We start from the raw sequence: 27032 nt of genomic DNA on the forward strand, positions 1-27032 counted from the left end.
TGGAGTTCACATTGTTTATTCAGTATTAAACTAAGAGATTGTAATGTGACTTCCAGGACAGCAATTTAAATTGACATAAAATGGGGGTAGTGTAAAAAAAATTACATTATAGTGGACAATATAAACTTCTAGTTACAATTTAGCTGGGCTAGAATAACTTTCATAATACTAGCGGATGTGGTCAGCCTTTTAAATCAATATCCAAATTACATCTCATAATAAGATAATAAATCCATGAAAGTCAACAATTAGAAATTTCTGTAGTCAAAGTAATTCTAGCAAAAATATTGATAATACTAAGTTTGGACAACATTGAAAGTATTACTGTAATAGCTTGACTGAGTGCAAAGGACCTTTTTAAGGATAATATGATGACCTTTGAGACACAACATCAAATTCATATCTCCAAACCATCTCTGCAATCCAGAGAAGCGTTCTCCATCTCTAGACCAACCAATCAGTGTTTTCTATCCCTCCAGACCGCCCCCTATTCTCAGTATAAACATAAAGTTATATTTAATGATCAAGTCATAAAATAGGATTCCAACATCATTAAATAAAACCTAAATGATGTGTTCACTGTTTTTAAACCCAGACCTTATTAAAATGTTGTTTCACATGATTTATGTTGCATAGCACAACTTAGCTGAAGTACTGACAGACTTACCACTTTTGGACTTTACAGTCCAACAGGACCTCTTCAAAAAACCCTGTTGAAGCTACATTTGGAAACAAGGAATCTCACAAGAGGTTCAGACATGTTTGTATGATCTACTGCAAAAAAAAGAAAGTTGCTGTCTATTGCAGGTAAGGTTTTGTTAACTTTATTTCTCCAGCTACGTCTTTGCTGGAAACAGGAATTTGAGCAAACTAGAAATCAATTTAACATAATGGAAAGCAACATTTGAGTGGTTATGCTCAGTCATAAATGATAGGAAACAATATACCATTTGCGAGGGTTTTAGCTGAAAAATGTCAATTTGTATTCAAATTCCTGCTCGCCTTAACAGTGTTAACTGTTTATGTTTCCCCTGCGGGCTAACCATTGCCAAGTTATGCTAACATTAGCTTGTTGACTGTGAAGCTAACTTAAATTTGTAGGTTCTTTTTTTTTATTTGAAATGGTTGACCCTTGTTGTTAACAAACCAGTTTTTTTATTTTGGTATTAAACTCATATGGGTTAGCCTTTCACACCCTCCAGATATAGACTACGGTCCACCCCTATTCTTTTTGTGACAAGTTTGGTCTGGTGTCAGAGAACGTTGTCAGAATCTGCACTTGGATTATGTTTTAAATCCAAACAAAATCATATTGTTATCACGGCTAATACACATGATCCAGTTCTCCCTTCATAAATCACTTTGTACTGTTACAAAATTGCATTGTTTTCCAGGGCTCTCCAGGATTTTATCTTAGTTCAATTGGAACGTGTCAAAATGTAAAACCCATTCATTCTGATATATAAACAGAAATGATGAGTCATCAGGTTGATTTACAGCCTTAGTGTATATTCTTATTCAACAGTGTTATATTTCAGCCCTTAAAATAGGGTTTAATAAACCACAGCCACAATAACATAGTGAAGACCATTTAATGTACCTGCACAAGTAATTGTAGGTCTCAAAATTAAGGTTCAGTAAGAGGAAAACTCCTTGGTATTTCCTAGAGAAAAGGATTGCACAAACAGTATTTGATCAAAGAGGAGAAAGATTTGTATCAAGTCATTTTAAAATGCAAAACAGATCTAGGGTACATCTCAAGAGGTATTGGGTTGGAGAAAGTATGCATCTGAGCGTACCAGAGTGTTATCAAAAGCGTACCATTCATACTACGAGCATATGGATCTAACTTAGCATAATGTCGTGAGATTCTCACTCAGGATTTAAATTAGATGTTGAGCATTACTGCTTTACAGAGAGCCCAGCAAAACCCAATAACACAGAAATGTGATTTTCACATTACAGGAGAAATGCAAATATCTTAACTAAAATCTACAAAACTAGGATTATTAGAGATTTGGTAAAGGCAAGGAATCTCCATTAAAAAATTCAGGCCTGAAGCTAAGCCAAGGCCATTTGTTCACATCGCAAGAACGACAACCAATAATGAAACATATTAAAAAAGAGATGATGCCTTCCAATCCTCCACCAGTCCTTTACAAGCTCTGACCATTCAGAAGAGGAGGAATTCACCGAATACAGACGAAGCCCCTCAAACAAAAAAAACAATGCAAAAGTAAACAAGATGTGGAACATTAAACGAGGAGAGACCTTTGATTAAGAAATCTCTCCCTTCACATGTTAGAATAGAGAATGTGTCCACGACCGATGCTGTCAACCATTTGCTCTGATGTCCATCACTTACAGTACTCATTTAATGGACCCATCTTCAGGCTGATGCACGGCGCTCTCATGATTCTTCTCTGAATAAGTCTGATAAGTGAGATGCATATTAACAAAAGAAATTTGTCTGTAATATTGCCACAAGCCACCATTAATGTTTTCTCTATTGTGTGTGTGTGTGTGTGTGTGTGTATGTGTGTCACAAAGGCCACTGTATCAAACTGGAAGACTTTAACCTTGCCAAGGACAGGGGGACACTACATTTCTACTAAGATCTGAGCATCCATTTTCCCATTATGCTGCTGCTCTTATCTACAGAAACACTAAATCCGGTTAAATAGAGCCATTTTCTCATTTGCCTTTGGAGGTCATTTTTCATGCTTGGAGAACTCCAGTATTTAGACGGCACAAGGGGCTCCATTGTAGTAATAGCTCTGCACGGCCTGGCAGACACTCGTGGACCCCTGATGGAACTCACTCTGCACCATACATCCAGCTCTGAAGCAATGGACCAACAGCAAAGACAAGGCAGGGAAGCTACGTTCCCATCGATCAATAAAGGAGGAGAAAGAATTGCTGCTCTCAGCATCTTTTTCTCGGCAAACCTTGTAAAAACCATGGACACATAGTGGAGCCAACTACGCCAGCCAACATAGCGTAAACCATGGCCAGACCAGGCAACAAGGACAAAAGGTGTAGCGCTTCTCAGAGCTAAAAAACACTGTTCAAAGTTGTTCCTATTGTAGGAGTGTGTAGCCGACATCTACTTTGGTGGTGGTCGGGCCCTCAGGAGGAGAAGCAAAGGCTGCAGCACTCCATGCAAATCTCCAGGCAGTCTGCAGACTCACAACAGGCGTCGATGATGCCACAGTCCATGTCACAGGGCAGGTCACAGTCGCCACACTCCTCCGACGCACAGCAGCAGCAGAAACACGAGTCGTCACCCGCGCAGGAGCCGCAGGTGGCACAGTCCAGCATGATGTTACACAGAGTTAGGAACTCACAAAATAGGCAGGCCAGAATACAGTGAACACAGCAGTCTGGAGAGAAGGAGAGACAGACAGACAGAGTGAGCTTCTTAACCTTCACCATTCACACATACTTTCTTTGTTTGTATTCTAATCAGCTTTGCTTCTTTTTTCTCCTTCATTCAGTATTTTCCTTCTCTATATGCTTTGGCAACATAAACATATGTACATTTCATGCCAATAAACCAATTTGAAATTTAAAAAAATGAAACTGAGTTTGAGACTAAGAACTGCCAATGTCCTGGTGGCATCAGCACACTGACTTACCACATTTGCTCTTTAATAGGGCTTTCTTGGCAATAAGCTTGTTATCTTTACCTCTCTGCTCAACCACAGAGCCAAACTTCACTTGGTTGAGCTCTCTGTATCAGTATTTAGGACAGTTTGTTCTTGTAAGTTTTAGTGAAAATAGAGGGTGGACCCTTTTACATTGTAACAGTAACCCTGAGTTGAAAAAGATAAATACTGTACTTTTTGCAGTTTGCTATGAATCTAGTCTACTAACTTCTAAAGTGATAAAAAAAAACGCTCTGGCTTCTTTGTATGTTTTTAAAACAATCACAACTGTCCTAGGTGGTGCTAAGTCCTGATAGTGAAGATAACACCAGGGGAGAGACATCCAGCATTGGCTCTATCACATCAATTTTGCATAGCTTGAGTGGGTTCAACAGTGATTTCTTTTTTTGGGTCAGAGAAGATGTACATAGGACGAATTCTGATCCTCTACTCTGAACAGGTGTAGAATCAAACTTTAATGTGAACCTTAATATATCCCCCCCCCAATTAATTTCTGTATCTCACCATTCTGTGCCTCCGTAGGAATGTGAGAGCTGTTACTTTTGGAGCTGCTCTTGCTCCTCTTGCTGCTCTGGGAAGTGATGGAGGAGTTGGACTGCAATTTCTTGGTCTGTTTGGGTCCTGCTGAAGAGGATGAGGAGGTGGATGACCCACCTCTCGGGAGGGAGCCCAGCTTAGGATGCCCATGAGGGCCCCCGTTCCTGACCCCGTTGGACTGGAGGGCGTGTGTTTGATGCGGACAGTGCGTGTGAGGGGAGTGTGTATGTGCGTGGTGCTTGGCTCCGTTGCGTAGTTGGCTGCTGGGCTGTGTCCGACATGGCTGGGTGTGGTGAATGGGTGTGGATCTGGCTGCTGGTTGAGCTGGGGAGGGACAAAAGTACATTCATTTACAATAGGCTGTAGACAATAAGCATTTTGAAATTAATGAAAATTCATAGCATTCCACTTCAAGAGCAGTAGCTGCTGTTTAATGTCACTGTTGCTGTGTTCATATCATATAACTGACAAAATAACCTAAACCATTAAGGTAGTATTGATTTTGTTGAATTGTAAAATAGTGTGCAACTATTCCTGTTTTGATCCTTTGAGGACAGATCATAAGGACCGTAACTGACACCGTTCAAACATTTTGACTGAAAATTCTCATTGTCAAGAAAACCATGAATTATTCTATACAATTAATAATTGATCAATTAACAAAATAGTAGTGGGAGAGTAGAGTAGTAGAATTTAGCACTTTTTTGTTGTACTAATCTGAACACTTTTATGTTGTTTCTGGTAAAGATAGAACATATGTGTAAAATTAGTCACTTGTTGTTATTATTATTTAATGATAAGTGTCCACATTTTTCGAAGTCTGTTTTAAAATAAAACTTAGTTGTCCACATGCTGTACATTAAAAATGTATGTATGTGAAAAAATGTATTAAAAGTTTGTGTTTTCTTAATACCAAATGCTGTCTGTGTTTTCTTGCTGAACCAGTGCAGGAACAGAAAGAGTACATTTTGAACCAAAAAGACTGTAACTTTTTATCCGCTTGATTCGTCTAACTCAGACTGCAGATATTAGCTTTGGCTGAACTTTGGAATACATTTTTGCACAGAAATAGTGGATTTTACGAGTTGGCCAGTATAGACAGAAGGAACTAATACACTGACCAACAGTGCTTTCAATGTACATACGGGCATGCGAGTATTGTTGATTAAAATACTGTATGTATTAAGTGTGTGAGCAGGCTCCCCAACATAAGTGGGTTATGTGGCTGATCGCTGTACAGTTCTGAGGGCGGGGCCCCTCTCAGTGTGTATGCGTGCAGACCATGGATGTATTAAGAGAAGGTACAGACTTGTGCTGATGCAGCATCATGAGGGGGAGGCTCGGGGAAACTGAGTCCAAATACAAAGCCCACCCGAAAGGCAATTGCTCATTGGAAGAGCTGTGTATTTACTAAACTGACCCCTGATCCTACTTGTCTAGACTCTTACGCAACTAAAAACAGACAGACAAAAAGAGTGTGAGGGAAGAAGGCGAAGAGTGTTTGTCTCTGTGAAAACTTAGAAAATTCATTGTTTTAGTATCAGAGTTATGAAAGAATGCAGTTTTGATTTAACATAAGAGTCTCTACAAACGCTTGAGAGCATTTTGCATTTTGTTAGTTGCGTTTTGCGCATTTTGTTAATCTTGGCTCAGTATACTACTTGGTATATTTGACCTCCAAGTGCTATTGAGTACTAACTACCCAGCCAGAGAGATGTGGGCAGAAAAGCACCTTTGCTGCCAACTCAAATACACACCCTGAAAAGAAGAATAAAATTGAGGCCTGGGTTTTATATATTATGGTAGTATTTAATACCATCCTGTTGAGGCCTTAAATATTTTCTTGACCTGAAAGCATCTGGTGTCGAGAGGAGTGGTTAGAATTAAACTGGCCATTGTAAAGCACAATGGGACCCACAGAAAAAATCAAAGCAAACGCCATAATTCTTAGATGCACACACACACACATACCGTAATTGCACTTGGAGGCAAACAGTGTGGTCCTGAGCTCTCGCTATGAAACACGGCTGGCAATAAAAGCGTCTGTTCGATAACCGCTCTGAGACAGATATCCCATCCAGGCCTGTTATGATTGGCTGATGGCCGTGGTCACACAACCAATCCAGTGTTATTAAAGATTCTTTCATTCAGCGTTTTCTAACTTTGCTCCAGATGTTTGGCAGGCTGCAGGGCCTGTATGAGTGTGTAGGCGTGCATGCATGTGCAGGGCTAGTGAGAGGGGGCCATACTTTCTCCTCTGAAGTATGTCAAAAGTCAATACCTGCTGCTCTCCTGTGTTATGTCTCGCTCTCTTCCTCTTTTCCTCCCTCACTTTATCTCCTCCCTTTCTGTCTCTCTTTCTTATTGCTGCCTTTTTGCATTTTCCACAATACTGTTTCTAACACTCTTAGTTGGCCAAGATGTCAGTCGGTAAGGGAAGAAGGGGATTAGAAAGAGGGGAGGGAAGCTGTGCGCAATTTTTTAAGTATTCCCTCTACGTCTGTATTGTCCAGGGGATTGTGAGTTGTTGAAAAATTCATACTTTCTGTGTGTGTGTATATGAGTGTGTACAGAACATAGGGGGATCTGGTGAACAAACAGACAGACAGACAGAGAGAGAGATGGGGAGTCAGGACTGTCTCCAAACAGAGCTTGAGGTTAGGCCCACTCACACAGAAATATATGCATGCAAGAACACGTATGAGACACACGTACACACACACACACACACACTCACACACAAAAACAAGGCCCCTTTGTCTGAGATCAAAAAAGAAAGAAAAGAAAGTTAAAGAAATGGGTTGCGGCTTGTGCATATTTGGACCAGGAGGATGCATGGGTGTGACTCATAAATGCAATGATTCAGCAGTGGGAGCTAGTTAAAAATAACAGCAAATAAAAAAAATGACTGTGGCATAAACATGATGAGACTGGAACACCTCTGAGTGTTTGAGTGTGGTGTTAACACAGCGTTGACCACTGGGGGTCCTGTGACTTCTATGCTGTGTGTATGTACATGTATGTCTGTCTGTGCAGATGTGTTGGGCCAGTGAGCAAGCATGAGTGAGTCACCATCAGTTGAATGCAGAAGCACACTCCCCAGTATTCACACACCCTCCACCTCTTCCTTCTCTGCTGGCATCTTTCAGTTACCCTGTACTTACACACCTCCCTCCAAGACCAGAGATTGTCTGTTCATCTCTCTCTCTCTCTACTTATCCTCTGCTGGAATGAGTCACCAGACTGACTATGAACTCTGTCTGTCTCAACTCAAGCTACTTTATCCTACTGCCTCATCTAGTGTGTCTGTCTATGTAGGTTAAAGTGTTGGAAGTGTTGAAATGTCTACTCTATAGACCTGAGATCAAATTCTTAAATGCAGAAACATATTTTGTCACTGGACAAAACTTGCACTCCCAAATTCAACTTGGGAAACAGGTAAATAATGAAGGGAACAAGGATTGATGGACGGATTTATGGACTGTGTATCCACAAATCTGGCTTCTTGCTAACCATACACAAATGTACATACATATACAGTATATCTTTTTTATTATTAAGCACAAACCAAGGCAAAGTTGGACATCTGGGTGTCCAACTAAATATTTGCTCACTCACAAACAAATTTTGATTTCTTAAAATGTTGTTTACCAATGTCATACAAAATTATGAGGGCTTAGCTTAATTGGTGCAAAAAGAGTTCAGTTTCACAACATTTGCACAACATTTAATCACTATCTATTTACTCTAGTGTCCCAGAAACATCTTACCCACTGACTCTCTTCTGGGTTTTTCTTGCATAGTTAGGTTGTTTTTAATCATGAGACAGAAGTGTCAACTACAAAAACAGTTTGAAAATACACTGAAAAAGTAATGTGAACACCGACACCGAGTTCAGTCAGATGCCGAAGACTGCTGCTTCAAAATTAGGTGTGAGCAAGACAAAATTGTGACTCGCCTTTGGCTAAAATGAATGGTTTCTTTAATTTCAAAATTAATTTAACTTTAAATTAAAATGTAAACAAAGTTTAACAGAGTACCCCTTGTTAAAATTTAACTTTTGTTGTTATAAAGTCCACTTGATCATTTTTTAACTGTGGCACTGCTCATACATTTGTCTATATAAGTTATGCATCTGGCTGTGGATAAAACTGATAACTTTGATTGACTACTGTGTGTGTTCTGTGTTATTTGTGTTGCCAGGTTAAAGACAATAGCTGAAGATGGATGGATGGATGGTTTAAGATACCAAAGCCTGCAACATAATTCCCACACCTAACTGTAACTACCAATAGAAGGCTGTAAAGTCTTCGCCCAGCTGGCAGTTCATACTTACAGAACACTATACTATACAGACAGCTTCACAATAAGCAAGCTTGATACAAAAGATGCAAGTTTTTGAACCCAGTATATATACACATATATATATATATTTTTTTTTTTACGGCTGTAACGATATGGAAAATACTAGTTCCTGTTCCGCTGACCAAGTGGGAGTGAGAACGGGTCAAATTCATTTCCTTGTTTCTGATATGAAGACAAGAAGTGTGTGACTCAAAAATCTCACCAACAAAACACGCACCGAAAGACGTTCTGTCAACCTGTCTGCGAGGGGGGGCTGTCTCTCCGTTCCTCCCGCGACTGACGCGCACACATAAACACACAATCACACACGGAGGATGCAGGAAAAACTGCAGATGAGATGTACAGGATGACCTAAATTGATGACAGCTACATTATTGAAGGTGCAATAATAAGTTAAAGTCCAATAAGTACATTATCAAACTGTATCATTGTGTGTCCCAGCCCGGCCCCTTCCCACAGCAACGGTGCAATGTCCACAAGTTGGATCATAGAGACACAGCAATTCCTGTTTTTCACCTTTATTAAGCAAAAAAAGGGGCTGGTAAAAAGTGACAGTGGCAGGTGGTCAAAAAAGTTAACTTCATGCCCTGGTGCTATCTCGCTAAATTACCATTAGATTAGTCGTCTATCTATACGTTAACGTTAAGTTAACGTTCTTGATGAATTTGTGCGTTAGCCCAGAGTTGTTAACCGTGGTCAAAACAATCATACTAAAAATAAATGAGCGTGTCGGATGATGTCGTAATCTTATGTTACCCACCAAGAACTACATTAGCATTAGTTACTTGTCAACCAGCCAAGTACATTTCTTTGTTTTTAGGTTTGCATTAAAACAGGTGACACAATATGACATAAGCTTAATTATTCTTGTGTTTTTTTGACATTTAAAAATCCTATTCATTCCCTTCAACCCAGCTGTTGGAAGAATCACCTAAATTACCTTTTTTTGCACGATTTAACTCATTTGTTTGAGAGTTTCACCTGACAAATGAATAGAAACAGTGTACAAATATTTCAAGAAGAGAGGTAGGCCTACGTTTTGAATAGAAGAGGAAAAGACAGCAGACTCGCAAGAATATCCCGACACACAGCGACACCTATCCCTGACCTGAGACGTCAACCAACCACATTCACACATGCCCCCTCTGACATCACTACCCACACCGTGCCACCGTTATATAATTGACAGTCGTGTAAAATATGTGTTTGAATGTGACTAACAAAAACACAGTAAATTCAGAGGAAGACAAGAGAGACTGAAAGAAAAGTATAGAGAGAATTTACACAGATGAACAGAGATTGAAAACAGTTTCAGCACAGTGACTTGTCTCTAATTAAAGGCAATGTTACAGTCCTGTTAGATTTCCCACTAACAACACACTGCACACTGCTCCCATTTGGTGACAGGATAATAACAATAACAGCTCTACTCAACATTTCCCTTAGACACCGTTCTATGTCCTCATTCACACATGCATAAAAAGGACAGGTGTTTTGTCTGGTTTATGTTATGATTTAATTTAGTCAAAAGGTCTCTAACTGAGAAAAAATAAACAAAGTGAAAGTGTCATAAATGCTACTGTGATTCTGTCAGTGATTAATAACATGTCATTGTTTCCCCGGAGTCTGAAAGAGTGGAAGCAGTTAAACATCAGGGAACATGTATATGCTGCTGTGACTGTGACGTCAAAGACAGCAGTGTGCTCATGACATCACTGACAGGGAGTTTGTCTGTCTGTGTGTGTGTGTGTGTGTGTGTATTTGTGTGTGTGTGTGTGTGTGTGTGTGTTATTGACTCAGGTCATAACACATACTCACATATGTTAACAGATCTCTCTGCACATTGTGCAGACAGCTTATCAAAGACCCACTGCCACCCACATACTATAGCTCTGATGTCATCACTGCGAGACAGAGCATACAAGATGAGGAATTTACTGTTTTTGCTTCTGTGTCCTCACCCTTTTACTCGCAAACACATTCACACACACATTCACAGATGTCACACAGCCATGACCTCACCACAAACCTGAGTCACACGGCTATTTTGTAACATCTTGACACTCATAATGGAACAGAGGAGGGACAGTGATGATTGATTGACTGGTTGCAGATGACAAAGACCATATTTAAACTGCATTCAGACTGATAGTGGCTTATGTGGTTTATATAGAACAACTCAAACACAACATATAATCATGAGGACCAGCAGACATGCTGCATATTTACCTGAGAAAGGGATACAGTTTTAAGCTTTTACTGTTTAGTTTGTGGTTCAAGTACCGTGAACATGTGTGATTGCGTAAGTTGCAGATAGAGGAAGCTGTCGATGAAGGGAGGAGGCACATAAAGGCAAATGGAAAGCCAGTGAGCACTGGTGTTCATGGTGGTACATTTTGTCCAAGCCTACTAAAGTTGCATAACCCTCCCTGCACAGCATATGGAGCTGGGGGGTTTCATAGATTTTATTGGGATGTAAAACAAAGCAGAGAGAGAGGCAACATGAAAATCTGATCCAAACCTCTTTTAGCCTGGGCCTGAAATAGACACACACAGCAGAAAGAACAGGAAGAGAAACAAACATGAACAAAGACAGCAGACAGTCACACACCTACTCAAAACACACAGCATTCACTTATCCATTTCCGGACTGAACTGCTGATTATTCAGTTACAGCAAACTAGCTATTACCATGGGGGAGGTTTGTGTGTTTGTGCATGTCACCCAGGGCTGGCCCTGGATTCCAGGAAAAATCGCTCTTAGTTTTCTAACACATGCTCACATTTCAGCTTACTCAACTGTCTTCTCAGCCCTCTATTTCTCCTTTCATCCACTTACACAATCCCTCCTTTTCTTTGAATGACATGATGGACAGATTTAGAACACTGTGCGTTGAGGTTAGTGGCCAAGCAACTAAACAACTTAACTTAGAGCAGGACTCCTCAAAGTCCAAACCAAGGTCCGGACGGAATGGCCAGTCAATCCAGACCCAGCCCGTACCTTGTGTTATGAATACTATAATTCTATTTTAAAATACATTTTCTATTGTTGAATACATTGTTAGTGATGTTAAATCTACAGTAGTGGTGTAACGGACCGTAGCTGATCTGAGACCAGAGTCATAGTGAGTCAGGGCAATGTCAATAAAAGCTGGCCATTGTGTGGTAGGACTTTTCAAAACTCAATGCAGACGTTTGCTGCAAAATAATATAATAGCATTTTGCATGCTTCCTAGGAAGGTGTTCCAGGTACGTCCAGCTGGGAGGAGGCCTCAGGGAACACCGAGGACTTGGTGGAGGGATCATATCTCCAACCTGGCCTGAGAACGCCTCGGGATCCCCCAGTTGGAGCTGGTTGATGTGGCTCGAGAAAGGGAAGTTTAGGTTCCCCTGCTGGAGCTGCTGCCCCTGCGACCCGACATCAATGTGGTGGAATAATAACATAGGCTTTGCCTTAAAGAGTTGGAGCGATTGCACATCAATCAGTGTGAAAGAGAGTCCTTCTCTCTTTCTTTTTTTTGCAGTTTAAAAAAATATATTTTTGTTTTAATCAACCTCTATCATCACATAATCTTCTATAAGCCAAGACTGTTAAAAATGTCCAACTTGACACACTGAAGCCAGTTGAGTGTTGAGGATTCCAAATGAAGAGGGAGGGTTCAAATTGCAGAGATGTTATTATCAGGCATTATTTCCTTTATCTTTCTTTTTTTAATATGTTTCCTTCATTTACACAGGAGAGAGGTAATAATGGTAAAAATGAGGAGTGAGAGGGATGGATTACAACGGTCCCCCACTGGACTGGAAAGATTGATGTTGTGTTGACTTTGTCAGCATCTTAAAACCACATAGGCCACTAGAAAGCCAGCATAGACATTTTTAAACAGTAGAGATTACAGCTAATATGTTGGAAAAATTACGTTAGTTACATGAGTGTGGGTGGATGTCATTGGGGGGGGGGCTATGTTGGAAGCAATGAATGGGCTTTAGTTTTTATGAAAGCTAACACAATAATTGGCAAAATTCTAACAGCAAGTGCTGTAGTAGATACTCATCTATTGTAGTTGTCAAAAAACAAATACTCAAAGAAGAGAGACTACAATGAGTGACTACATTGAGTTCCTGAAACAAGTGGAACCAGCTAGAATGGATATGGCAGGACTTCAGATCTCTATCATTGTCAATCAGTCAAATTGGAGACTTTTGGGGGGGGGTATTTATTTTGATCCCAGACTGATTGACTATTTTAATTGACTGATACCAAGATGTCCAATGAACCCTAAATAAATCAATTCCACAGTACCAATCAGACAGAGAATAAATGCAGAAGAAAAAGGCAAGAGGAGAATATGTGTGTAATTTCAAATGTGGAGATTGGGCTGCTTCTGTTCAGAAATCAGAAACTTAATCTACTTTGCTGACAATGTGTGTAGGATTATATGACCCATTTCTTCAGCGTATTAAAATATATTTATAAAAGGTCAGGACAATGTGACTCATCAGACCAGTGATTGGTAATGAAAACAAAACTCACCAATTTCTCTGAGTGGGAGTCCCTATGTGTGAATGTGTGTGTGTGTAAGGGTGCTCTTTTCTTACATGTGATACTCTTGCTGGGTGTCGTAAGCACTGAGTGTGAGAGGCTGCTGCTCCACTTGTCTTCACCATCACCTTGCAACCTTTCTGGGGTGCCATTTAACCTCAATATGAGGGGCTCAGTATAGGTGTGGGCCACATCTAAAAGAGAAAAAAAACACAATTAGGGGTAGGAATCACAGGGTACCTCACAATACGATGTAATACACGGTTAATGGCTCACTAAACCAATAATATCACAATCAAGCATTATGGGATGATCAATATATTGTTAGTCAATCTCACATTACGATATTGGCCTAACTATGAATACAAAATACCTGAGAAAAGGTTATGGGCAGGTTTTCTCTCATGATGTGGCGACGCTGAAAGCAGGGAAATGTTTTTCGAGCGCCTTATTTAATAATTCAAATATCGATATTCGGCGCCAGCGTATCTAGTCTTATATCACACAAAGAAGGACAATATGTTGCTCTATCGATATATTGTACAGTTACATATACAATAATATTACAATATTAACAGTTTTCTGTAAGACCACACATTTTTTTAAAATTTATGTTAAGTTTATTTTGAAGATTTTGAGGTTCAGGTTCCCAGGTTTGCTAAGTGAGTAGCTCATTTCCATGTGGATACTATCAGGTATCAGCAGCAAGCTGCTTTCCGACTTATAGTAAACTTGTCTACTCCCATTTCATTTACCATCCACTAGCACTTAATTCATTTAAACAGAGTAGTTCTGCTGACTTCAACAAAGCAGAGGATTTTGTCTGTATTTGTGTGCTCTGTCCTGAACTTGCATCTGGAAGCAGTTAAATGCAGTCTCTTGGGACTGTTTAGGGGTCTATGTGCATGCTTGTGAAACCTGAAATCTGTGTGGGTCTATGTGTGTGCTGGGATGTCTGTTTGCGTTTGAGAGTGGATGTATGTGTGTTTAAATTGAACACATAAGAGGACGTACACATAATATACATACAGTAAATACATGTCTGGGTTTTATGTGTTCACCGGTACCATGCAATGCTCTAATGAAGCTGTTTTTACACACACACACACACACACACACACACACACACACACACACACACACACACATGGGCACGCACATGCGCGCATGCACGCACACACACCACACAAAGGCCTTCATGGCAAGGCAGGCTTGGGCCTCTGAGAGGTGCAGCCTCATTCCTGGGCAAATGGGAGCCAGCTGGGTTTAACAAACACACACACAAACCAAACCGCGTCCTGTGCGTTGACTCAACACTTCCCGGCTATGTTTATTTACTCTATCCCTTCTCGCTCACATCTCTATCTGTCCTTTCTTTCCTGTCCCCTGCCTTTTGCACTCTTCGTCCCTAGTTCACAATTCCACACCACTTTGTCTAACAAATTCACATTTTTGGCATAACTTCATAGATTAATTCCCACTTTTGCAGCTAAACATATATAATGCCTATGCAAAGTTAAGTGTTTTGAGGGAAGTGAAAGACAAGATGTAAAAAATAATAGAGGCAGTTATTTTTCAATGATAAAGTAAAAACAAAAAAAGTGAGGGATGAGATGAGCAGTGGATAGAATCCAGTTATCTGGTTCTGATATTGTGTTCATCCAAATAAAACTACTGTGTTGGTTATTTGGACTTAAACACTTTGCTCTATTCATTTATGGAGGTCCAGGCAGGAATACAAGGTTATAGTATAAATACATTAATTAATTAATTAATAAGATTAATTTCTTTAAGTCATTTTTTATGAAAAAGAAAACATTCTCTGATTCCAGCTTTTTAAATGTGACTAGTTTCTAGTTTCTTCACTCTTCTTGAATATTTTTGAATTGTGGATAAAACAAGACAGTTGAGAAAGTCATCTTGGCCTTTGGAAAACACTGATCAACACTTTTTCACCATTTCCTGATATTTTATAGAACAAGCAACTAATTGAGTTATCGAGAAAATATTCAACAGATAAATGAACAATAAAAGTAATCATTAGTTGCAGCCATGCAATTCATTTGACAGAGCTGTCTTCTAAAATGAACTCAAAATGCCATTTTTTATTAAGTTATTGTCTCTTCCTCATCAAATCACAATATTTTCATACAGTATTGTGATATAATATATAGAGCTGCAACAATTAGTTGAACGACAGAAAAATAATCAGCAACTATTTGGATAATTCATTGTTAAAGTTATTTGCCAAAGGATTTTCTTCTTTTGTCAAGCTTTCATCTTGGACTCTGGAAAAATAAAATGGACATTTTTCACTGTTTTCTGAATTTTAATAGACCAAACAATGAATTAATAAATCATCGGCAGATTAATCAATGATGTAAATAGTCGTTTCAACACAGGGAGAAATACCATGACATACTAAAAATTGATAAATCTGCGATTAATCATTGCAACATTTTTCCCTTATTGCCCACACCTACTTGAAATTACTAAATAAAAAAAGGCTAAACAAAAACTGGTAACTATCAAAATACTGAGAATCAGAATTTATATTAACTAATGACAGCTACATATTTTGTTCACTTATTGTAACAATGACTAACTCTCAGTAAGTCATGTCTGACAAAGTTAAATATGCTGATATAGTGAGGCCCTGCTACGCGTTTTTAGTGAATTCCAGTTAACAGTATACATAGCTGTTTGTGTGCTGTAACACTCAGAGGGACAAACACAACCAAACATTTAGGTAAATTATGTTTAATTTCAAATAATTATTTAATTATTGATTTTTCTGCTGTTGTTTAGTACTGTGCACTGTTTATGCTAATGTTTGTAATGTTGTATTGTTGAAGCAGGATGACTCAGTAAGATTCCCATGATGCACAGTTCCATGCCCCTTTAGGGCCTGTTTTGACCTTTTAGCATTTCTTTGTTTTCAGTGAACTGTTGCCTTTTGAAACAGACATACCACAGCAACATCAGTTTTAATGTTTTAAAAATGAGTATGTGATCAATCATCAACCTTTTTATTTGAATTAAGAAAAGACAAGAAGTGAATCAGTCACAAACAAACAAGCAAACAAAAGCCAGGTGGGCAACAGCAGTGCTGTCCTTCTTAGGAAGAAGTTGGGCCTTTTGGGCTAGAAACAGCCCTGTTAGCTGGTGTGTCTAAAAGTTGGAGGAGCTGCTAGACAAGATGCACCTGTCATACAGAGATTTGCTGCATGTTGCCAAGGAAAAAATGCAACCGAGAGATCTCTTAACAGGCTTATATCCCACAGGGGATGAAGAGGAGAAAATAAGTAACGTAATGATTGACCTGCTGCGGTGTTATGACTCGTGTGAGCGTAACACTATTATCAGCTTGCTCATGTAAATGCAAACATCTGCTTTTGTCAGTACGTGTCCATAAACACATTGCTTTCATGGATTGGATTGCCCTGCTTACCAGGATTGCACGCCAGTGGGCTTGCCACCAGTTTTATTTTAAATGACCACTGACAAGGAAGTTTACACCCTCGTACAACCGCAATGGCTGCCGCTGATTGGACGATGGCGTCACACGGGGTTGGCTGCTCCCGGTTTCAAAATCGGATTTTTTTACTGAAATAGTTCACCAAAATGTGTTTCTGAAAACATTTTAAGTGAGAAGTTGGCTATGCAATTGCTGAATCTATCTTTATTTCAGATCTACAAACGTCAGTTTAAAAGATTTTCATTTTGAGCCGTGCCGGCCACTGATCAAAGTTGAATCCAGGCAACTTTATACAAATGAGGTCAGAACGGGGCCTTTGTATGAAGGAACACTGCTTTAATTTCTTAGATAATAAAGTATATCTAAGCTACTGGCATGACATTGAATCATTTGGTTATGTAAGGTGGTCAAACATTGATGAAGAGGAACAGTGTTTCAAGCATTAGGAGGATTTGTGCTATTTCTAAGGCCCATGTTGTATCCATTAGTCTCAATCAGCCAGCTTCAGATATGAAAGCCTCTAGTGAGAACTGTTGCCCTCAACATTGCCAATTGTCTAGTTTAGAGATATGTGTGCGTGTATTATAGGCTGCATATGTCACTGGCAAGCAGTATGTATGTCTATCTATCATTACATCCATCCTTATTTTAATTTCTTGTAATTACTTTAGATAACACTCAGTGTTCAAAAGGTTTTAACAAAATATTCAAAGCACACTGTATGTAACTTGGTCTACACCTGTCCATAGGCCCAGCCAGCCACTCATACATGTAGTCATGTATTTTTGATTATCTGTTTCAACATCATGTTAAATAATCCTACAATCAGTTATCAATTAGCTCATCAAAATCCATCAGCTACCTATAATCATCCATTGTTCGATGCAGCTGGTACCCATTTATAAAAAATATATTTGAGGATGAATAATGAAAAAGTAATATTTCACAATGTGCTAGCAGGCGAAAACTGACTTTAATGACTGGAGTCAGTTGGCACATATTTGAAAATATTGAGATCAGTAATATAATTCAAACAAAAAGTGCTTTAGGTGGCATTTATCCGGTTATACTGATCCTCTTTCTCATGTTGTTTTGGTCCCTTTCTGTGGAAGCTGCTTTTGGGTGCAATTATGTCATTATCAAAGCCACACGTAAGCACGAGAGCCAAGCGTAAGCAAATTACGGGAGGAAAGAAAAGGACAGTCTTCTTCAGTGAAATCTAGATTTATCAAAACTAGCCAGACAACAGATGAGAAAAGTAGTTGTAGTAGTTGTAGTAGTAGAAGTAGTAGTAGTAGTGGTAGTAGAAGTAGTAGTAGTAAGGATAAGTATTAGTATTGCTGCCCTTTTTGGAATAATTAATGTTAAAGATATCCAATAAATATGTATCTCAATTATCTGAATATCTGTTTAACACTTGCACATTCCTCCTGAGTATGTGTTCAATCATCGGGTCAGCTTAACCACTTCATTCGTCAGTACAGTAGTCTGTTATGTATTCTCTTTTAGACTCCTTTTGTCAATGAGAGTGCTATGGGTTAAAAGTCTGTAGGTCTTGTTACTGAGTCAAAGCCTTCCCTCTGTAAACGTTCAAAACCACGATTGTTGGAGCACATCCCCACCGAACCCCTAGTGCCATCCAAGCAGGCCTTCAACTAATTGTGTGTTGGCATTAGCATCAAACCACCAAACCGCTTGACCTCAGAGCCATTTCTGAGATCTGAGAAAGATGAGCCTCTAATTCAAATCAGACCAGAGCAATCAAGAGCCGCTGAGGAGATCTGGCTGTGTGTTTACACGTGTGGGTGAGTATGTGTATTTGTTTGTGCATGCTTGATTGTGTGTGTGTGTGTGTGTGTGTGTGTGTGTGTGTGTGTGTGTGTACATGTATGTTTGTAATTTGGTGTGTACACGTGTCATTGGCCCTGAAAGGCTGATCCAGAGGCAGACCAGTCCCCTAGTAAACAGACAAAAACATATGGATCACATAAGGCAATGGTTAGTATGAACACAATACAAACACACACATGCACACACAGATCCAGGCGATGTGAGCTGCCAAATGATGTGACACATCCTGGATCACCTGAAGGGGAGTGCAACCTGCTGTTCCTAAGGGTATTATCTCTGAGGGGGGAGTGCTCAATGGAGTTTACCTGCTGCCTTTTAAACTACCTGAACCCTGTTTCTACAGCTTTACTAGAACGTCTTTAGAGGCACAGAATTGTAATGTGCATGCAAAAGATGTGTATAAGCCTTCGGCAAAGACATACAGTACGTATGCACCCTACCACCAGCTACAAACGGGAGCAAAAAGGCATTCAAAATCCACCAGAGTTTAAAATTTCATCATCATCATGTAGCGCAAATGTTAAGCTGCAACTCTGTTTAATGTTGTCAAGTAGAGCTGGGCAAAATGGAAAAAATCAAATTTTACATTATTTTTGACCAAATACTTAAATATTGATATTGCGCCAATATTGTAGGGTTGATCATTGTAAATTGAATACATTAAGGATTTGGACTGCTGATTGGCCAAAACAAGCAATTTGAAGGCTCAAAGAAATTGTGATGGGCATTTTACAACACGTTGAGATAAGAAAAGACAAGATAAGGTCAATCAAGTAAATGTTATATATAATATATGTGCAGTAAGTGTAATACTGAACAATATTCAGAGATGAAACTGTCTATGTCTGTTATTTTTTTTGTATTTGATATTATGTGTTTATATATATGCACTGTAGATGCAGTATATATTGGTGATAGTGGTGATGTAGTGGTGATGTAGTGGTGATGGTGGGTGGGTGGGTGAGTCCGACAAGGATGTAATGTATGAATGTTCTGAGTTGAATGTTTTCTTTGTGTTTTGTTTGTTTTAAATAGAAAAGAATACAAATATGTATTCTAAAAAAGACAGAGATAAGAGTTCAGAGAATTGGAAAGAAGATACAATGAGATGAGGTGAAGAGCAATGAAGCAGAGTAATGTTCAGCAGAGAGGAGTTAGTGGAGACGACGCAGTAGCAGCTCTATTGCCAGCAGTAATGACTGGAACTGATTGAAACCACACACAACCACTGGGGTTCTGACCATGACGAAGGGAAATACAAAGAAAACACATAACTACAGAAACCTTTCTTTTAGCCGTATCCCACAACAAATACACAAAAACCCATACATGCACACACACAAAGAAAAGCAAAGAAGAGGCAATTGTTTAGCTGCAATCCAGCCAAAAGCACACACAAAAACACATTCCCACAAACACACACACACACACACACACACACACACACACACACACACTGCACAGAGGGGCTGTGAGAGTGCAGCACTGGAATATGTCCAAAATCAGAGATTATAGCTGCTGAGAGAATGAAGCAGTGTAAGCTCATTAAAGACAAAAACTGTCTGCTGTTGAACAGGCTTAAGGGGAATTTAATTGTGTTACTTTGTCTTTGAGATTCCTCTGGTTCCTGGGAAAGTACTGCTGCTCTGCTAACTGAGTGCTATACTGCTGAATTTAACACAAGGAGGCTGAAACAGGGACACCACCATCAGGAATACAAACACACACTATACTGTGCAACATATGGAAACTAAGGACAGTCATTCTAACAGGATAAGCAGAATTCAGTATTTCACATTCAGGAAGAGCATCAATCTCAAACTACGGTGGCCACTATACTATATATATCCCGCTTTAATGCACACAATGACAAGCCGATAGTATAGGCTAATATGGAGCTTTACAGATATAAGTATTGATATATTGTTGTCTGATTTGTATTAACCTAATGTATCAATATCAGCCTTAAAAAAACGGTTGGTCTCTACATAACACCTCTGCCACAACTGTAGACTTGAAACTAGAAGAGACAACAGCAACACACTTAAAGGGGTAACCATCAGATGTGTCACTGTAATGGTAACTGTACAGTAAAAGGGCCCTTGCTCAAGTGTTTCAACAAGACAGACAGTTGCTGGGTAGCTAGAACTATCACATCATGCTGACACTAACTGTCAACAGTATATGACACAGGTTATGAGGATTTGGAGACGCTACTCAAGTCAGGGGTTGGTGAAAGAGAGAGACGGAGTGCAGGCCACCAGAGCAGCAGCAGTTTCTCAAATGTTTTCTAGGTGGTGAAGAAGAAAGAAAGCATGCTCATTTTGGTAGTTCAAGTAAGCTGTAAAAACGCCTCAAATTGCTCCTAGTTTATTTCGATCTCTGTGAGAAACCAAATTAGACACACAAGCCTCAACAAACCTCAGGGACTAAAAAGGGACAAGTAGGCAAATAGCTGCATCTGCACACTGGAGCGCAGAGAGGGAGAGAGATCAAATAAATATAGTTTAGACTGTAAAGTAGTCAGAGGGATTTATAATTTTTACTATATGAATTATAATAAAAGATCTAGGATAAAGAAAGTGACACCAGAAAATGTTTAAACCTGTACAAAACAGGTTAGTGTGGCAAAAGTATCGACAGTACTAGAAGATTTGATGAAAATATCTATTAGAATTTCCTTTAGAACAATATTTTTGGACAACTGAGGTTGTGATTTTTTTGTTTTATACTTTGTGTATACTTTTTCTACTTAATGTATCATGTGCTTTATAAATGAGTGGGTTTACTATTTTTGTTTTTGTTTTAATGAACTCAATAAGACAAATTCCAATAAATCATGTTTATATGGCAGTACTGAATCGTAACTTGAGCTTGATGGACTGAAATAATAAGATGCTTCACAGCCCCAAATCCTGCAAATCCCAATTCAGAGATTTTCAGATAAAAAAAAAGAAAAACAATCTGAAGTGCTCAGACGTTTGACAGAGATTTTTTTTTTTAAAGCGTCTTTAGGTGAGAATAAAAAGTAAAGACCACGTTTCCAGAGATTATAATAAACAGCCGAAATATTCATTTTGTTTGGCCAAATGAATTAGCAACAGCTGACTACATTTGCCGGCAATAGCTGTCTTATAGCTGATGCCAGCAACAAGCTCCAAATAAAACTTTAACCCCCTAAAGGTTATCACTTATCAGTGTCTTAACCTATAGGTGTCTTAAGATACCTATAGGTTAAGACACTGATAATAATTGAAGTAATAGTTAGAATCATATCTCTAGTGATTTGAAAATTACTCTCTTTGCAACATAAAAACTAATTCTTGTTGAGGCCTAATTCAGAGAGTCACAGAAAGAAAGATAAATAGAGACAAAGGAGAGGAAGTAGGCAAAAAAGACAAAGGAAGAGAAAAAATAGAGTGCGAGAGATGCCAGTGGTGAAAGAGAATGAGGGAATCAGCATGTGGTGGTACAGTAAGTGGCTCCTATATGCACTCACAACAGCAAGAGGCACACATCTGTCAACACACACACACACACCACTGTTTTGTGTCCTTGACTGACTGAGCAGAGCTTTATTGACTTATAGCAGAACAGACTACGATCCAAATGTGGGGTGATGAGTGGGCTAAAACTCTCTTTGAGCTCATCTGGTGCTTTGTGATTGGCTGGCTCCCATGCTGATACTGCTGGGTTATTGTCATGATTAAAGGCCTCAAAATAAGCACAGAAATTAATCAACACCCCAGACTGAACAGAAATATTCACAGAGCCATTATTTGTTGCATACAATTGCATTTGAATGTACAGACGTTCATACTGTGTCCTTCCCCACTGTGACAGGTAAACATCTACTGTGCACACGACACAATGTGCATCCGTTTGGAGAGGTGGGCACACAGAGGCAACAGCCACTGCAGAAGTAAAAAACAGTGCTAGTGGGATGGATATGTCATTTGCTACTGATTGTTCTGTGCAAAACAAAACACCCCCCTCCCATTGAAGACATTTAATAACTTAACGTCAGGCCAAATGAATAAAGTAACATTATTCAGCCAGATTATCAGGCTAGTTGAGAACAGGTAAATAGACACTACTGTACATAATGGAAGTAAACCAGGAAGAAAAATAACTTGTGCATATGCTGGTTAAGCAACTTTAATTGAAATACAATCTTGGGACCTGTTATCCCTTTGTTATGATGTACCCATGGGCAAAAAATGACTCAAGTTGGTTAGGGCTACTGTATATGTGCCTGTTGTGTTGTTCCAAAGCCCTGCACTCTGCAGGCCGAGGGATGGGTGGGGGATGAAGCATAGCACTGAAAGCAGGGCCTTGTTGCTGTCAGTGGTAGCCTGACCAATCTTCTCCTCCCCACCCTGGCTCACCTACCCACACGCACGCGCGTACATATACACACACACACACACACACACACACACACACACACACACACACACAAATTAGACCGGTCAGCCAGCCAAGCAGTCTAACTTTAGTGGGAGAAGCCACAGTTATCCTTTGGGTTGGCTTCCTAAGAAGCAAGCGCAGGTAAAGTCAGCACAGCCACGAGAACATGTTTGGACACCAACCTACAGTTTAATAACTCTAAAACTCAACGCAGAGGTATTATCATTAAATCTGATGCTGTACTTACACTCATCATGGTGAACCGCAATGTAGCGGAGAACAGAAATGTGCGTGTATAGATTCTTTGCTTTTGCACATTCAAAACAGTTATCATAATAAACTGGGTTGAGACTTGTCTTTAGAAAAAAAAACTAAAAAACATCGATCATTTTTGTGCCAGGTTCCCATGGCAACAAGCCACTTAAATCTTTGCACACTTCTCTAGTTACCACACCTACCCCAATTGCCCCATAGGGCCTGTGCTCTGGTCTAAAGTCTGTGCTGTCATTTTGTCACTAAAGCTTGAGGGAACTTGATGCTGGTTGAGTCATTTAGGCACAATACTGCCCTGAGTTTGTCCAAGTTCCCTTGTTTCCGCCTCAGTGTCAGTCAACCCTTACCATGACGAATCACACAAAGAGGAAGGGTCATGGATTCATTCCCCAATTCCCATGAGTCCCATTGCGGCCTTAAAGCGTTCCACAGCGCTGAATTGGTCCTGACCCCTTAGATCATCCAAGGTGGCACGTCCCCCACACGGACAGAGAAACTGTTTTTATCTGTCAGTGAAAAGGCCTCTGACCTAATGAATCACCATGACATCCACCAAAAACACACAATGATTTTGTAGGAATTATTAGTAGAGTCACTAGAACACAGCTTCTGAGTCTAACAATAGTGATAAGTAATTACCAGTCGTTAAAACTTTAAACATAACAGTGACTCAAGACTATTCCACTCTGGAAAACTATCATCAACCTATATACACATTTCATTTCACAAAGTTGAATAATTTGGTCTATTCTTGTTTTGGGGTAAATGGTTTCCTGTAGCTTGGGAAAAAAAGCAAATGTGTATCCAGCTATACAGTATCTTCACTCACACAATGGCCAACCTTCTACCATAATGAGGTTCATATGCATGAAAAAGCATAAAATGATATTCTCTCTCAGCACAAATACACTAGGATCTCTTTTTCATTATAAATGGCTTGAACTCTTCATAACTACTTTCAGTCTCACTTTTTTGAGGCAGCCAAATTTACAGTTAACAAAGACACTCCATGTGAATACACAATGAATGTCATTGGAATGCAGAATTGTCTATCTTAGTTATTTGTTAAAAAGTATTCTATTCATGACTTGTATTTCTCAGAAATATCTCTTTTACAAAGACATATTTTGTATAATAATGTTTGATTCAGATTAGAAAGACATGACTACTACTACTACCCTCATACAAGCTATAGAAGGAAATTGTACAATACTGAAAACAACGCATCAAACAAACGGTCTTGTACCAAGCTATGCAGTTATTTACTTACAAAGTTTACTTAAAGTTGATTTTCTAATTTTAGTAAAAACATCTTTTGACTAGAGGCATTGGAAATATGTAGTATGTTTGGCTAAGTTTTGAACAAATACAAATGTGAGTTTGATTCTGTTGATAGGTCTTGTCTTGTTGGAGGGTCTGTCTGAATTATGATTTGCAACGTGTTAAGGACACTGAAGTAAAATGGACGAGTTCAAATTATCTGATCATTGTTAGGGTTATGATGCAGGTTGTAATCTTTGCTTTGACACTATGTAATGCCTGTTTTGTGGACCTCAGGAAGAACAGCAGCTGATAGGGATCGTTATAAACTAAACTAAAACTAAACACACACCAAAAAACAACAAAGAACCTTTAATAGAACTCTGGGCTAGTAGTTATAAATCTACTATTCAAGGCTTGTTCAGACCCATCACATAACTTTTTTTGTGAAGGGACTGTCTCTTCGTTCTCCAACACACATACTGTACATACACACAGAAACACTAAACAAACAGCTACACACCAGAGTAAAAAAGCTGTTTGTGTAGGTCTGTCTGGTTTTCTACTGCAACTTCTTCCTTACCTGGACTAGGACAGGGCTTTGGGTTCGGACAGCTGTTTGTGCTCTCTTCGGTCAGGGTTGAGTGTGAACTGGGTTGTGGAGCTGGTACACTGGGTCCCACCTCATCAGGTGGATCTGGGGAGATGACAGGGGCACTCCTCTCCTCATCCATGAGCGTAGGCCTGGCTCTTGTGGGAAGAGGTGGAGGGGCCAAGGAGTGAGCCTGAAGCAGAGAGAGGAAACAGCCAAACACATTATTGCGGAGATGATCACATGCGTCACATGAAAGATTTCTTATTGTCTTTTTAAATTGAGCACCACGCCAACAAGCCAGTGACTTAGAGAGAGAGAGAGAGAGAGAGAGAGAGAGAGAGAGAGAGGTGTAATCATGCACAACTTGAACCAGCATGAATCCCTTACAGCTATAAAATCAGGGGCCTGTCGTGCTTCTTTCATCAAACAGTGGTAACACACTGGATGTGCCTAATTATAGTCTGCTTTTAATTAATAGTGTTTAAACTCTTTAAACGTATGTTGTGCAAATAATAACAATGATGGTAGTACATAACTAACATGAGATAAAATGGCAACCTTAATACAAGCAATAATTCATTGTAAAGAACACAAACCAACAAACAATAATATGGATACAACACAAAAAAACGCCTAAATATTGTTCTTGTTTACTTGATTTATTACAACTATTCAAGATAATGTGTTTTTATTTTTATTTTAATGCTATGTAATAATGTATACAAGGGCCGTTTCTAAAGTAGATGCATTAATCTGTCAAACTATATAGGCTAAAAGACTAGACTATTATTTTGGCCCAAGACTGCAGCCTTACTAAGTGGTTGCTAAGCGACATATAGCCTAAATGAACTAAATTATGACCTTCTACGTGCCAAATTGCCCACCGACGTGTGTTTTATCTGATATTTTAGAGAGGGGTCGAGCAGGGAATCAAAACGCAGCACCGGACACGCTAACTGTGTCACGTGCCAACGTGTGTTTGGCGCGCGCCAACCCTGCCAGAGCAGCTCAGCTGGACAGCTGTTTGCGCGCTCCCGTGGTTTTTCACGGCACATTCGCTGCCCCCAATAGTTTTGACAACCTATCTCTAAGTCTTTTTAGTAATTACGCTTGGTGATGCGACGTTTAAAGAGTTTATGAACATGTATTCTCCGTTTAACAACTAAAAGTGGTTAGTTATATACTTCACGGTAAAGAGTGTGAAGACGTTTTGGTAACAAGACATCATAACGCACACTTAAAAACAGTTCCACACTTGTAGTTTAAATAGCATGCGTGTAAACAGATTTTTGCAAATAGTCAACCATACTTTCAAAGAGAAATGTACGCCGAAATGGAAAATATAAATAGGCTATTAATTGTTACTGCTAGGTTATACGGTTAATCTGTTTACCTGTGTAGCATGTCTGCGCCCTGCTTTCCCTAAACGAGTCCCTGCATGCTCAGACCGAGCGCACCTCCGGTGTGGCGATCCGTTTTCTGTTTAGATTCGTGCTGCAGAATTACTCGCTTTAATCTTCAACAACACAACAAAACAACTTCTTACCTTCTCTTTGGCTGGAACGCGGTGCAGCCAAACCTTCGGCTAATTCATTCTCTGACCGCTCCAGGTGGACTTCTCGCCCTCCGAGACCTTTCCCGTCCTCTTTCCCTCCACTCTTGTCACCTTACACGACCACCAAATCTCGTTTCGGCTCATGTAGGTCCCCCAAAAAACTCCCAATTCAATGCATTTTTCACCAGTGGAGATAGATTCTCTCCGCCTCCAAAGTTTCTCTCTCCGGCTCGCCCCGTCCTCCAGCAGACCAGATGTTGGGAAGTTTTGTGTGTCTCTGCAGGCTTCTCACTTTGTCTGCAGTGTAGGGCTTACTCACTTTCTGTTGCCTTTCTGCTAACAAAGTCCAAGTAGGCTACACCACTGTCCCAATTTTGTTTAAACTCTAAAATGAGCAGCAGTATCCGACCTGTAGGTCGCTCCTCTCTCTTTACTCCCACTATACTTGCCTCAGACTTCTGTGCTGCAGCTATTGGACAGGAAACTACAGTCAGCAGT

The 27032-nt window shown here is 39.6% G+C and overlaps 1 protein-coding gene across 1 annotated transcript; it reads right to left on the reverse strand.

Moving 5' to 3' along the window:
- mdfi (MyoD family inhibitor) lies at positions 1 to 27032 on the reverse strand. Its single transcript, XM_034868882.1, has 5 exons — positions 26526 to 27032; positions 24968 to 25169; positions 13169 to 13306; positions 4173 to 4529; positions 1 to 3383 (listed from the first exon to the last, which is right to left on the reverse strand). The coding sequence occupies exons 2-5, from the start codon at positions 25116 to 25118 to the stop codon at positions 3130 to 3132; spliced, it is 900 nt and encodes a 299-aa protein (XP_034724773.1). The 5' UTR covers positions 25119 to 25169; positions 26526 to 27032; the 3' UTR covers positions 1 to 3129.

The sequence above is a fragment of the Etheostoma cragini genome, chromosome 4, assembly GCF_013103735.1.
Source record: "Etheostoma cragini isolate CJK2018 chromosome 4, CSU_Ecrag_1.0, whole genome shotgun sequence".
In the NCBI taxonomy this organism is placed as follows: domain Eukaryota; kingdom Metazoa; phylum Chordata; class Actinopteri; order Perciformes; family Percidae; genus Etheostoma; species Etheostoma cragini.

What these genes read in the sequence shown, in the direction of transcription:
- mdfi (XM_034868882.1), bottom strand. Translation starts at nt 25,118, where the DNA reads ATGGATGAGGAGAGGAGTGCCCCTGTCATCTCCCCAGATCCACCTGAT. An exon ending in AAAGCCCTGTCCTAGTCCAG is followed by an intron (nt 13,307 to 24,967) that starts GTAAGGAAGAAG and finishes TTTCTCTTTTAG; the next exon opens with ATGTGGCCCACACCTATACT. An exon ending in ACCCAGCAAGAGTATCACAT is followed by an intron (nt 4,530 to 13,168) that starts GTAAGAAAAGAG and finishes GTCCCTCCCCAG; the next exon opens with CTCAACCAGCAGCCAGATCC.